Raw genomic sequence first — 15,081 nt, forward strand, 5'->3', positions numbered from 1 at the left:
ACACTATCCTTAATAAAAATAATTTAATCGACAAATCTTTCTGGGTTGCACATATAAGAAAGTGTCAATGAAGTCACAATTTATGTGAAATTAATAGAAAAGCAGAATTTAACTCAGGTTTAGAAGAAAATAAGATATAAGTACAGAATCAAACAAGGAATAGCTCAAATAGCTCAAGCATGTATTTTTTTTACTTCCTCTGGGCAATCATAACTTAATTGGTTTGGAGCATTTTTGTTGGTTTTTGTTGGTTCATCGTTATTTTAAAAATGAACTTGATGCATTGCTATTGATGAAAAAATTGAGAATTACTTCAATGTTAGCTAAAAAATTGATTGAGGCACTGTCTGTAAACAGCGACGCAGCAATTCTGCAAGAGATTTTACTTCGGTTTGAGATTTGCTCTTTTTAAAAATTGATGTACGTTTCTCGTTTTTAGCATTATGTTTGAATTACAATCATTTCAGCGAAAAGAAAGAAATCGGTGGCTGACACTTCAACCAATACTTCTTGGTTGTCGTTGGATAATCCAGGATGAGGTCTGCGACCCAGTACAGGTATTGGCTAGACCGACTTAGGTCTTAGACAGGGCGTTCCCTACAGATCATACCCAAAATAGGAATCGGCTGGTCGAAACAGACTTTGGCCACCCTTGGCTAGACCAAAAAGAATTTGGCCAGACTTTTGGCAAGACCAAAAAGACATAAGAGTGGATAATTGCCAGACCGAACAGATCGAAACCTCGTTGTTGACCAGAGGTAACAGACCGAATTAAGGGTTTTGGCCAGAACAAACACATTGCAATATGGGAAATGGCCAAAGCAAAAGACCAATAAAGGAAAAGTTTCGTTGGATAATTTTTAAACTCGGTTAAACTATAATTTCATGGGCTGCAATTATTCATATTCAGCTTTCGTCTTATACAGTCTATAGCCTGTTTTCATCATATCGATCATTAAGAAACTGCAAACCATGTCAGATTTTTTTGTTCTTTGACACAAAATCAGAAGAAAAATAGACCGTCAATGGGGTCACCTGTCGTCAGTGGTGTGGTTTTCGGTGAATTTTCTGCAACTGGTTCTTTTGTTTTATTAATACCTTTATCAAGCCTATCTCCTTCTCAACAGAATTCACAATCTTAGTGTACATTAATATTAGAAATCCCGGGTTTTTCCCATTATAGCTCCCCAGCTTTGTGGTCAGATAACCTATAGCCCCCCAATCATGGTAATTATACCATAATATCGTCTATAATTTTGAGGGGGCAATAATGGGAAAGACCCGAAATTGCATAAATGATAACAAAAGACTGTTGCAGAAACCGAACAACCGAATCACAACCGAACAAATTATCACGACCAAAATTCAATTTTAACACGGGGTTTTATTTCCGTGGGTTTTAATTCCTAGACGCCCTTGCAATTCTACAAGGACTAATGTGGTTCTCAGTACTCACTTTTTGACCCACTTGTCATAAAATATCACTGGCCGTTTCCCATTTAGGATTTCTTCCTTTTGTGCCCCCCGTACGATATGGACCAGCCTGTTACAGAGCACGTTCCATTACATAGTAAATTATTGGATCTATTCTGTTCCCCCAGCTTAGTGGGAATACATTTTTTATGACCCCCAGGCGCACGTGCATTATTTTTTACATTGTAACGTGCTATATATAAACCAATAATTTGTAACTGGGGGTCATAAAAACACTGGGGGTGCCGAAACAGAATAGATCCAAATTATTATGTAAAAATATGGCACGTGCGCTTGGGGGTTACATATAATATGCACCCGCTAGCAAGGGGGCACAAACGAAAAAGATCCCATCATTGATGTGTGACAGTAGATCTATTGTTGAATTTTAAGAACCAATTGGTAAAGTTATTCCTTTTTTGCTGCATCCCAGACGGAAAGGACATTTTTACATGTATAAAAACGTTTAAAAACGTTTAAAATAAGTTTTGTGGAAATAAGAGGTAAAATAGACCAAAATGTCCACTTTTTTGGTAGGGGCACTGGATCGTAAAGGTGGGGGCAGTTCCCCGAATCTTTAAACTGAGATCAGAGTAACCTACGTGATTGTTGTAGTTTTTGTAGATTTCCACATATCCTTCTGTGTCTATCCGAATTCCATCGTAGGAGAATTTGGTTTGCTTATAGTTGGCAATGGATGGGTAAGATTGTTTACTTATTCGAAGGCCAGACTCCAGTTCATCAAAATCCACCCGGAACCTGTTTAAATATAATGTTGAGCTGAACTCTGGATCAAAATTAGTTGATTTCTGGAACTTTTCCGTTTGTGCCCTCTCCTCCTCCCCCCAGTATGTTATGAGGCCCCCCCCCCCCGTTACAGAGCACGTGGCGTTCCATAGTGATTTATAATGTAAAAGTATGGTACGTGCGTATGGGGGGGGGGTCAAATAGTATGCACCCACTAAACTGGGGGAAGCACAAACGGAAAACAATCGACTTTCCTGTTACACCCACCACGAAAATAGAACCCCCACCATTATCGTTTAGTAAGAATAAATTGGGGTTAACACTTAAATGACCATTAAGCTTGTGGGGGGGGGGGGGGGGTTATAATGGAATAGAGGAAAAATCTTCCAAAAATTCGTCCCAAAACATCACTGATTATTCATAAAAATCTTTGCATTTGATTTGAATTTATATTAGTAAAAGGTTTTTTAAGAAATGCGCTGAAATTTCTGTGCATTTCAGCGCTTTTATATTTCTTATAAAACCGAAAATAGTTAATAACCTGATATAAAAATATGGCACATGCAAATCAACAATATTTGTAAATGAATTTAAGTAAATTCGGGAACCAGTTTGACGATAGGAGTCCAATTCAGTAATTCCTAGTTCGAAAGAATTTTGTTTCAGAAATGAAAGAGTTTTTGAACTGCAAGTCTTAATGCGATTACAAAAACTGCTGAAAAACCCTTACAGTAAACAAATTCGGAATGCAATGTGTAGGTCTTTTAAGGGTTACAGTGACACTTATAGCTTGATAGGAAAATTTTTCCCTTATAGAACTTGTACCTTATGCTCAATTTGTCACTTAAGCTGTATTCGCCAATTCATTAAATTTTGAAAGTACATGTCTACAAAAGACATGTTTTTTTCCCATGAAGTGAAGTTGTTAAAAAATTAACGAACGAAAAAGAGTTCCAGAAAATCTGAAGATGTTTACAGCTATAAAACATATGAAGATACATCATAAGAAGATGAACATGTTGACAAAATAAGACAACAACAGTTTTATTAAAAAGAGTTGTCCACATTATTGCAAACTTTTTCCATTAAGTTCTACTGTAAAACATATGTTGGGTGGAAATAATTATTTGAAAAAATATTTGAAAATTTTTCAAGGGTTTTTTTGCAGAAACTACTTATATTTTCAAAAATTAATTGCAATTTGAAGTTGCTTTAGATTTAAACTTTGAATCATAATCTGTCTCTTTACGCGTTCCTTTTTAAGGGTGACTTTTTTAGTTTTGTTTATTCAAAAAAATACTAAATTTCAAATGCTGTATTATAAGTCTAAAGAGTCAACTAGCGTTTCCGAACGAAATAGTTTTGTTCTGCTCGAATCAAATCAGACGGTGGCGGTCAAGCAAGGCGATAGTCAAGCAGGCCGAAATATGAAAATGAGGTCAAGTAAGCCGAAAAATTTTCGGATACGCGTATTTTAAGTTGCCCCTGGCGGGCCGGTGGGCGCGCTTGGCGCGCGTCGCGGCTTCGCCGCGATAACCGGCCCGCTATTTCCGGATTACATCCCACAGCGGATGAGAGGCATGGCCATGGACAGCGGTCTGCTGAGGCCCGTACCCACTAGATGTCTAAAAATTGTCGCATTTTTGTTTCTTTTGTGCATTGGAATACATTATGCGCTATAATACTACGCGCAGTATTGATTGTAACGGCTGACAATGTATTGTTTCTGATAGATTACATAACTATTACATAACTCTCGGCTTCTTGCCTATCGGCTTACTTTGCATTCGCCAAATCAGACATAACATTATGTAATCAGGACAATGCTGACCAGATGTTCGGAAAAAACAAATTAACGTAAGTGTTGAAATTAAAAAACATAGTTCCTGATAACGGGAAAATTAAACTGCGGGAATTATTTATATGATTTGAAAACTAATTCAAATTAGAGAAAAATTTAACGAAATGACTTCCTGCTAATCAACGACGGTTTACGGGAAGGTCGTCTCATTATAAAATTAGAAATTCAGGTAAATGTTCATGACGTTGTTCCGTTAACAGCGAATTATCAATATTCTTTGTACAAAATGAACCTTCGTTCATTGTGCGTTACATTTCACTATAAAAATTATTGGAAAAAGTAATGTATTCTGAGTATCATTCGATTATAAACTTTGTCAATTGTAATAAAAACAAAACTGCAATAATAAAAAGGTGTACATTGTTTTGCATAGACACTCAATTTCGCTAACTATCGAAAAACAATTAAAACAATTGCTGTCATCTTAATTGAAGTGATTTGATGGGGATTACAAAAATAACATTTTTTGAAGACTGCATCCGTAGTTGGGTTTGTTGCAGTAAAAATTTGGATACTGAGCGAGTAATACAAAAAATTTTTCGTCGGAAAATTGTCTGAAAAAAATCCATTACGATGCAGAGGTATACCCAAATCGTCACGGACAGATATGCCCGATGAGTGTATCTCGTGTTCGTTTTTACTATGTTAATACATTAAAAGTGAAACAATATTGCGGAAAATAGCTACTTTAGCAGAAACCGGCAAAATGGAAGGGAATATCGTATCGCGTGTTCGCAAAAGTGTCCTTATTTTAGCCGCGAAATTCAAGTACAAACTTAATAACCTATTTTTCGCGCGAGTTGTATCACGCATGCGCTCCATTTATGTATCGAGTTTTCGCACGCTATGTAGCTCTATTTCGCATACAAGCCGCAATTAAGCCTAACTTAATTATTACTTATTTAATTAAGCCTAACTTATTAATATTAGTAGTACTTTATTACTACTTTATTACTACTTATTGTACTTTATTACTGCTTATAACAACTTATTAGTACTATTTATTACTACTTATTAAACTCGGCCAGTCCCACATTGATATACAAAGCCTTTGATGTGCGAAGGTTTTTCGGAAAAAAATCAGTTTTTGTGGTTGTATCTATTTAAAGCTTTAATTAAATCTTTATTAAAGTGATTATTGCATGCTCAAAATGCGCGCGAATAATAGATACCTAAATTGAGCGCAATTGTGCTACAAGATTTGTTACCTACTTTTTGTTCCGAATGTTCTTTTACTTCGCAAATTTGGCGGAACCCCTTTTGAGGAAAGTAAGATACAAAGGATGTCACCTAAATTCGTTCATTGCATGTAGCTAATTTTCGAACCAATTTTACTAAGGCGGAAATTTTGGGGTATACCTCTGCATCGTAATGTCAATTTTTTAAACCCAGGGAGCAGAATTGTGAATTGGAAACAACCCTGATGACGCTTTTTTTCTTTTGTATGAAAAGCTCTTACCACTTGGATTAAAAATTTTTCAGTTGAAATTTTAAATCTTATGACATCTTTAAGCAAAAAACTCTTAAATACCACCTGTGCATGGTGATGAGTTCTTCCTGGTGCCACAACGGTATTTTCTTCCACATTAAAAATTTGGACGTTTCCTAGACAGCTTTCTGTTTATCAAAAGCATTTTCATTATATCAAATGCTTACTGTGGCATATTGTGACATATACTAATCGTGGCAATTGATATAGAGTTATTTCTTCAATATTTTGCTAGACATTTTTTAAAAAATATGCCCATTGAAATCAAACTTAATTCACCTTGGTAGGACATGCACGATTTTGAAAAAATTTGTCAAAAAAAAAATTAATTTTCAAAGAAACTGGATCTCATTTTTTTTTCAAAACAATTTTACAGTACCTTATTAAAAATGCTCGAGCAATCTTTTTAAGAAAATTATCTTGTTATAAAAATTAAAAAATCAGAAATCGTTCAGTAATAATAAGAAAGGCTACGACAACTAATTGTATTTGAGATAATCACTTTGTTAAAGAGTCATAAAACATAACTAGCGTCGGACTAATGCTCAGCAATAACTGGTCAGTTGTTCGCTTTGCCAGTTGAGAGTTTGCCTTGGGTTGAGGGTTATTAGCTTAAGCTGACTTAACTGCGAGGGGGTGCTTTAGAGTGGAGTTGGAATTATGGGGACAGGTGTGAGACCAGTTAGAGGCGGGGGGGGGGGGGGGGGGGGTTGAGATTAAACCGCCAAAAAACTTCCGATTAAGGTGTTCTCAGCAGCTGCGGTGGTTTACACACTGAGCGACTAGCAAGGCTCTAAGAGAACTGCCAATGAATGGCTTAATGCCGTCCGTGCTTTACGTGTTTTTTCCTTTTTTGTTTACGTGTTTATCCTGTGCCTTTGGGGGCATAGGGGCATATAATTACGCGTATTTTCATATAGGTTTTCGAATAGGTATAGATATCGAATAGGTTTTCGCAAATGCAAAAGTATTCAAATTTTCGTTACTTGTTGTTGTGGCCGATCACCCCACTGTTTCTCCAGGACCCAATTCCATGTAGAACCCAATTTTCTTCCATGCAGATCATTTTTGTCCGGTGGTTGGTGAGAGAGTCGAGGTTAGTAATGTTAAACGTGGTTATGAAGCGGATGTCGATGAAAAAGTACTTGACAAAATGAGAAAATAGGAACATTTATCATTTATATTAGCTTAGTGCGAGATTTCATTCGTATTCCGATCACAGTGATGTCAAGCTGCAATCGAAACTGATTAGAGAAGATTATTGAGACTGATTGGACTAGAACTAAGGACCAATCAAGATGAAGTAAAATAAAAACAATTGGTCGCATTTGAAATGAAAACAGGTAAATTTTAGATGATTCCACGATCTGATTTCTCTAGAGATAACAGATTGCCTGCAACCAATGCTAGCCTGCCCATAAAAAATTTTAATCAACCTTCGTTGCGATCACCACAGTTGGGCATAAATTATAGATGAAATTGATTGTTAGCGCTCGAGGACTATGACGAAATTTTGAAACAAAGGAAAAATTTGGACTAAAAAGTAGTCTAATCAGTTGCACTGTGTCGTAACCCGGGTCGAGGTTTTGACAAAAAATAATGTAAGATCAGCGGTGAATAGCGGTGAAAAAAAACTTTTTTCACCGCAAAGCGCCCGCATCTTTTAGCGTTGAATGCGCTGAAAGCGGTGAATTTTTGTAAGAATAGCGTTGAATTTTGCGGTGAAAATTTTTTTTCACCGCATTCACCGGAATTCTTACAAAAAAGAAACTGCCGTACAAGGGTTCGAACCTCTACCTCATGCGTGTGACTAACTTCGTAATCCACTGCGCCATCTGTCACTTACTTAAATGATATTTCCTGTGAATATGAGATAAGCGTTGAAATTAGAGCGGTAAATTTTTGTAAGATTTGCGATTTTAGCGGTGAAAAATTTTTTTTCACCGCATTCTGCTGGTAGCGGTGAAAATTTTTTTTTCACCGCATTCTGGTGGTAGCGGTGAAAATTTTTTTTTCACCGCATCCTGCTTGTAGCGGTGAAAAATTTTCTTTCACCGCTTAAGCGCTGAAAAAATAATTTCACCGCTTAAAAGTTTTTTTTCACCGCATTCATCGCATTGAACGCAAATCTTACACTTTTACTCAAATTCACCGCAAATCTTACGTCTTTTAGCGATTTTTAGCGGTGACACCTCGACCCGGGAAGTTATGCAACTTTTGTAATCTCAACAACAGTTGATTAAAATTAATACAACGTAAGTATTAAATAACCCGCTCGAATTTATGGAATAACTCGGCTTGACCTCGGGGTTTCATAAGTTGTTGATACTGATAACAACTGTAGTCTTTTTCAATCACAGTTTATCACCAACGGTTAGAGAATAGCTGGAACCTTCAACTTGAAAAAGTAGATTTTTTGAACTAAACTATTTTGTGATTAGGGGAGCGAACGAAAAGAGTCAAATCTTATCTTTCCCTCACGATTGTTTTGCAAAAAAAAATTCTACATTCCAACTACCATGTTTATGTTTCTTATTAAAAAATTGAGTAGCGAAATTTGGACCGACAGAAGAGCAATTTTGTTTGTTCCTATGAAACTGAAATGGAACATAATGTCCTGAAAATCTTTCATGAATCGTAACACTGCACCCGAATATAAAAGTAGACTATGAGTGTCTGCCCATTTACTGAACTCCTAAAAGTTAGTATCACTTTTTGCCTTTGAAGTCAGGCGGAATCGACCAGAACTTAATTTTTATATCCAATAGCAAACACAGACAATTAGATGCGCCTGTAAAATTTTTTTGCGCCGATGATCTTCACCCATGGGAAGACACAAAGCAGCAAAACTGGAAAAAAACTCAAAAATCCTTCTATTTTTGCGTAAAGCTACTGCCGGAAAGGTTATTTAAAGGCTTCCAGATTTTCTTTAGGTTCAATTAGCAAACAATGAGATCTGTTCTACCTGATTAAAAGTGACAAGACAACAAAAAAATTGGCGAGTCCTAGAATTCTGTAAATTTTTTGACACGTAATGTCAAAGCCAAAAAAACGTTAAATATCAATAAAGACAACTGGTCAGAATCATTTATGTTTCAATCAGAGACAAAAAAGTTTGCCACTATTGTGCTTAAACAGAAGGAAATCAAAGAGAGAACATCAAAGTTTATAGAAAAGATTTATTTTCAATACTATAAATCTATTATATGAAGACGAATCAATATTAAGGAACGTCAAGGTATGTACTGCATTAACAATTGAGGTGGAAAAAGAAATACCAATTTTTTGTACATACTTTTGGTTCGCGTAAACCTTTAAAGTTTTAAAAAAACTTTGAAGATGGGATAAAATTGGACGTTTTTACATGCCGGACATCGTTCAGAGACTGATGAAAAATTCGTGTTTTAATAAGTAGGTTGTTTGTTTCCAATATTTCCTCGCTCAAAATGGTATGAAAAAAGTAGCAGTGGCATTGGTTGAAAGTTACCAATTTTCAATGGAATTTAAAAAATAATTTTTGTAGTTTTATGAAATCTAATTTAAAATCAATCGTTCAATTATTTGTGGCCCAATTTCTCAGATTCCACTAACTTTGTTATGAGTTTTCAAATTTTTTCCAACTCATTTCATTTAATTTTTGTTTAATTTGAACGCAATAGCAGGGCAAATCAAAACATTTAATTTAGAAAAAATGCGGAAATTGAGAAAAGTTTTTAACCTTTTCTGCTGTCAATGAGAATAAAAGTATTGTTCCAATATGAGTTGTAAACATTTCTTTATAATGTTACGTGTTACATAACCGTTTACAATGCATAAATCTGGTTGCGGAAATAACCCCCCCCCCCCCCCCCGGAAAAAAATCCCCCCTTCATTTTAGATAGGAAATAAACCCCCACGGAAAAAAACCCACGGAAAATAACCCCATTTTACTCTTAACGAGCTGCGCATTTAGCGCGCTTGGACATGCCTCGCGGGCCATGGCCATGCCTCAGCGGCCCGTGGGACTTGATATGAAACTATCACAACCGAACAAATTATAACGACCAAAATTCTATTTTAAAATGGGGGTTTATTTCCGTGGGCGTTTATTTCATCAAGAACGCCCACGGAAATAAACCCCCATTTTAAAATAGAATTTTGGTCGTTATAATTTGTTCGGTTGTGATAGTTTCATATCAAGTCCCACGGGCCGCTGAGGCATGGCCATGGCCCGCGAGGCATGTCCAAGCGCGCTAAATGCGCAGCTCGTTAAGAGTAAAATGGGTTTTTTTTCCGTGGGTTTTTTTCCGTGGGGTTTTATTTCCTATCTAAAGTTAAGTGGGTTTCTTTTTTCGGTGGGGGTTTATTTCCTAGACCCGCATAAATCTCTATCATTTTTCTTGATGGAAACTTCAGCTTTTTTAGAGTTTTTATTTTTTGTTTGATGAGTTGGAACACCTTATCCAAATGACCGATCCTCCTTGTTTTTTTTGTTCAAGGTGTTTCCTTTACTCTTTGGTCTAACATCTATTCTTCTTCCATCCGCTTGACTTTTTTCCCAACTTTTTGTTCTTCTCTGTCTATTTTAATCTATTTCCTGATCAAAAGACCCTAAATTTACTTTTTTTTGTAAAAGTTGTTCTTTTGTGTTGGTTTGTTGTTTTGCGTTCTCAGAAGTTAAATGCAGCACCGTATAATTTTCCGATGCAAATTCTAGACCCTTCTATATCAATCAATGTTGTAGCATTGGACTAAATTTAAGTAAATTTCAGTCCCATATGTCTATTAGTGATGCGTATATTTACAAGTTCTTTGTTCACTCAATTTGATTTCCATTATTCTTAAGCAAAATGATATTTTATGGATTCAAAATTACACGATGAAGTAATCTGTGAAATTGACATTTGAAATCGGACTTTTTCTATTCGGACAAATTTTGAGTTTTACCATTAGCTGATTATTCGGGCCTTGGCAGTTAAAGCCCGTGGCGAAAACTGAATTCATCGCAGCTAATGCGTTTACTCCTGGTGAAATCTCCAACAGAGGTTGAGACCTTATCTTTTTGAGATTTGTCACCATTTATTACATAGCAACCCAAACTCTTCTTTTGATTATATGAAAAACTATGGAAGAGAATTTATTGTAACCATACGAAGTAACAGTTTGAATTTGTTCGTAATACCAATGGAGGAACAATCGGCCTATTTTAGCATGACATCCTCGTCTAACAGATTTTTTAAATACGTTAAGTGTTCCTATTTTATCACTTTGTCGTGCGATGACACGTCAAACTCCAGATCATATGTTTCATCGAAGTAGGGAGAAAGTACTGCTTCTATAACATCAGTATGGTTTTCAGTGTTTTCATTCAATCTTTAATCCAGGATCAACTAGATAATTTAATTTATTCCGTAGGCGAACCCGCACGTTTATCTTGGAAGGTCTTGCAAGGTTCGTGTGCATTTAGATGTTCATTTATATGTTTTTCTGTTTTTTTCTGCAGCAGGATAAACCTCGCCCTTGTTTCTGCCCCCTTCGCGCGTTTGTCTTAGCTATTTAGGGTCTTTTTTCTTTGTTGCCTAGGTCAGTTGCGCTGTTTCTGGAGCAGAGTAATTCACCGACTCTAGTCATAAAAGAAGCCAGAAAGGCCTACGCTCAAGCTAAGAAACGATTTCTGGACAATAGTCTTTCAAAGGTCTTGCAAGTGTTTATCTTTATCTTGTTCATCGCTTATCTTGATTGTTCAGTCAAATTATGAAAGGAGAATAAAGTGACGTTAATTTGCAAAAAACGGCTTTTTACTAAAAATTAACCAATGTATCAGTCTGAAAGACCGTACATTGCAGGCCGTTTTGCCCATGCCTCGAAGCCAGCCAGTGGAGCGTGATATGAATCCATCATAATCGTGAAAATAATGTGGCCCACGAATTCATTTAAGCTGGAAAACTCTTGAATTAAAACATTTGCCCGTTTTTTGTTAATTTCATTAGATATGTGTCTAAAATGCATTAATTATTTTTGAGATTTGAAAAACTTCGGTTGCCAAATCATGTATTTTGTGAATATTTGGAACAATTCGTCTTTAGCAGGATGCACAGCTAAATCGTGGCTAGTTTTGTTCACTTCGTGAGCTCTCATAATGAAATGTTATTGGGACTGTGCTGTGGCGCGGTCTTTTTTTCAAAGCAATTTTTGTAATTAATTTTCCTTTAACGTTAATTACCGGCGCTATTGATTTCAAATCAAGAGTCATTTATTGCAGTTGTTTTTGAAAAATAGGAGATAGTTTTGAACTTTGCATCCTTTTTATATTACTCATGTCAACTTGCAGCCAATTCGCCATAAAATCAGCTCAATCCTCTTTTCCATGTTGAATAACTTTTTTTATTTCTATAATTGGTTTTGTTAACTAATTTTTTCTTGGCTTTCGTACTACACCTTTTCGAAAAACATTGTGATTTTTCAAATTTGCCAAATTTGGAGGTATACAAAATATCACATTACTGATAGGTCCAATTTGCTCTCAAGGAATTTGCATTGGAAAATGTTTAAAATTATTGGTAGCTTTTTCTGATTTTGACGGCTGCGACATCGTTTTCTTGAAACATATATCAGAACTTTTTTTTTTCAACAAAGTTGTCGTCTTTTTTGTAGTTGTTCAACATATTCCGGAGAATCAAATATCTCCAAGACCTTCAATTAGAAAAACAGCGAACCAATTTAAATATTTTATTTGATGGCTACTGGTTTTAACAACTTTCAAATTAAATAAATTCAGTAAAAGGGATTTTTTAACCTACCGCTTTTCTTGATTTCGTCCATCAAGTAATTGAGGCTCTAAACCATACAAATATAATTTATTGGTAAATTTTTTGAACATTACTGATATTGATTTTAATGTCCCACAGTTTTAATGGTTTCAATACTGTAGTTCCGTAAAATTCTTTGTAAAATTTGGAGTTCGGCCCGTATTCGTTGTTTTTTGTAGTATTAGGACGCCTGTTTTCTGCGCGTTTTATGTTCATATTGTAGTTGTATGACATTGGCTGGATAACGACAGGTCCTAATTACTCCCAAAATTACACCTCAAGGGGATTATACGACCCTTTTAAATGATTTCAATTGATGCCTTATGGGTTTAATCACCTAGAAAAAAATAGTTTTCAAAAATAAAAATTAATTGTTGAATTTTACCCATTCTGTTGTTTTGACGAATTGTTCTTTAAAGGCAGGTCTCACAACTTTTCTTAGTGCAGCATAGCTTAATTTAATTTATTTAGGTTTTTTATCTTACGCCATTTATCTTACGCCGTAGCGCATCATTATGCATAGGGATGTTTCACATGTTTTTGAGATAAGCTGTTGAAAAGCAAGTACCACGTGCACGTTTTGCGCAGGTTTGTTGAAAACTTCAGCTGAAGGTTAATTATATTTATAACTTACGGACAACAGTGAGTAAAAAAAGGTAAAAAAAGTCATGATTGCTGACCTGATTTTGGCGTTTCCCAAAAGTCAACATTTACCAGGTATCCGTATACCATTTTTATACTCTCATCTTCTTTCCATTCAATGAAACATCGTATCAAATCTGGCTCGGCGCCAGTATCTGCTCTGATGGTAATACAACCACGGTTATCGGGAACCGGTACTGAGTAGTTATAGTAGTATGGAGCTAATTCCTGCGTTTTGCCATTGGATCCAACAATGGTGATTGCAACTTCGTACTCAAAATCAGCAATAGGCTTGTGTCTGTCAGTCAATGTGCAGTGTCTATCAAGGCTGAAAATGTTTGTGTCATTTGCGTTATATTCTCCGTGGAATCCAGCTGAAAAAAATAATATTAACTTGAAAGTAATCGCTGTTAGGTAAAATCAGCACTCTTCGTACGCCCCAATTGCGTGCGCATCAATTGCGTGCACATTTACGCTACAGGTTGGGTAGTTGCCAACCTAATACAATGACTCAAAAATGTTTGCTTAATGGGTTGAAGTTTTATTGCTTTTTTGATGAGGTTGTTATTCAGGACTTATCCAATTTCTGCACAAGTTAAAGAAAATTTTATCACCACAACATTGACCTGTAGAGGATTTCAGCTCTTTGCAAAACAGCCTTATCTTCATCCCTCGTTTCACATGACCACTGACAAATTGTTGTTCATACAAAAATGAAAAACTTACATAGCCGTACAATTTTGATTGACATCTCAACCTGAAATCTGATTGTGAGTTGTTGCTTTGATAAAAGCGAGTTCAGAGGAATTGTAGCGGGCCGTAAGAGAAAGTCCTTAAACGCGCTTAGCACCCATTTAGGCGTTTTGGGCTGATTTCTGGTTTTGATTTCGATTACTTTGTCGTTTATCCAAATCCAATTTTTTTGAGATCGTTGGTTTTTTGTCAGGAAAAATATCAAAAAAGCGATCCCATTACTTCTAAAAATAGGACATTACCGCGGTTTTTAAGGGCCCAAGCCTGATTTTGGCGACTGAAGTTTCGGTGTCACAGCCGCCATCATTGACTTATTATCATTGACGCCTCCCAATAATAAGAAGCTGTAAGATCTGTGCTCTGACACAGGAACTCTTCCAGGAGCAGTTATGATCAGTAATAGTGACATATTTTGATGAACTTTTATGAGAGCTGGTTCACGAAACTGAACTTTATATGTGTACTCGTCGGCTTTGTAATCTTAACATATGACGACTTGTGTTAATTCATATAGACTATTTTAAACCCTGTTCAAGCCCAATCTAAAGAGCTATGCTTTATCTCGTTTTCTCAATATCTGAGAAGTTATTCACAATTTAGACTCCTTTACAGCAAAAGTTCAGTCTTGGAGTGAATTTCATGGCTAATACTTTTTTGGCCATTGAACTTAAACTATTTTACGGGGGTATCAAGAATTAGTCAGTTAGCTGTATTTTAACGGCTATTTGTTAACGGCTATTTATCGGCTGTTTTCTGGATATATTTTGGACATTTTACCAATTATATTTGACGATATCGCGATCAAATTGTGTCAATTTCCCGGCTGTTTTGACAATTTCCCAACCGTTTTTTCTCAATTACCCGGCTATTTTAAACAATGTTCAAGCCCAAACTAATGAACTATGTTTAATCTCCGTTTTTCTCAATATCTCAGAAGTTATTTACGATTTAGGCTCCCAAACCACGAAGAATAACTCTTGGGGGTAATTTTGTTGGCTAATGCTTTTTTCACCATTGAACCTAAATTAATGTACAGGGGTACCGAGAAATAGTCTTTCAGCAGTAAAAATAGTACCTGTAGTTTATTTGTATTTCTAGCAGCTATTTTTTTGCGCTTTTCGGACCTTTTTTGGACAATTGAGCAGCTATTTTTTTTGACAATTTTGCGATCAATTTGTGTCAATTTCCCGGCTATTTTGACAGATTCCAATCCTTTTTATGTCAATTACCCGGATAATTTTGCCTTTAAGCGCAATTTTTACGTTTGTCAAGACATGCCAAAATTTTGCTTAAGAATTGCGAAGACTTGCCAAGTGTAAGCCAAGATT

General features: G+C 35.9%; 1 protein-coding gene across 1 annotated transcript in view; it reads right to left on the bottom strand.

Moving 5' to 3' along the window:
• Positions 1 to 6,552: 6,552 nt before the first annotated feature.
• Positions 6,553 to 15,081, bottom strand: part of LOC142350449 (uncharacterized) — a 33,334-nt gene continuing 24,805 nt past the window's right edge. Inside the window, exons 9-11 of the mRNA XM_075402296.1 lie at positions 13,039 to 13,374; positions 10,817 to 10,884; positions 6,553 to 6,714 (exon numbers count right to left, since the gene is read on the bottom strand). Of these exons, the coding sequence (XP_075258411.1) occupies positions 6,553 to 6,714; positions 10,817 to 10,884; positions 13,039 to 13,374 (566 nt within the window). The remainder of the gene's footprint in view (positions 6,715 to 10,816; positions 10,885 to 13,038; positions 13,375 to 15,081) is intronic.

Source organism: Convolutriloba macropyga, chromosome 12 (genome assembly GCF_964194025.1).
Source record: "Convolutriloba macropyga chromosome 12, txConMacr16.3, whole genome shotgun sequence".
NCBI classification, from domain to species: domain Eukaryota; kingdom Metazoa; phylum Xenacoelomorpha; order Acoela; family Convolutidae; genus Convolutriloba; species Convolutriloba macropyga.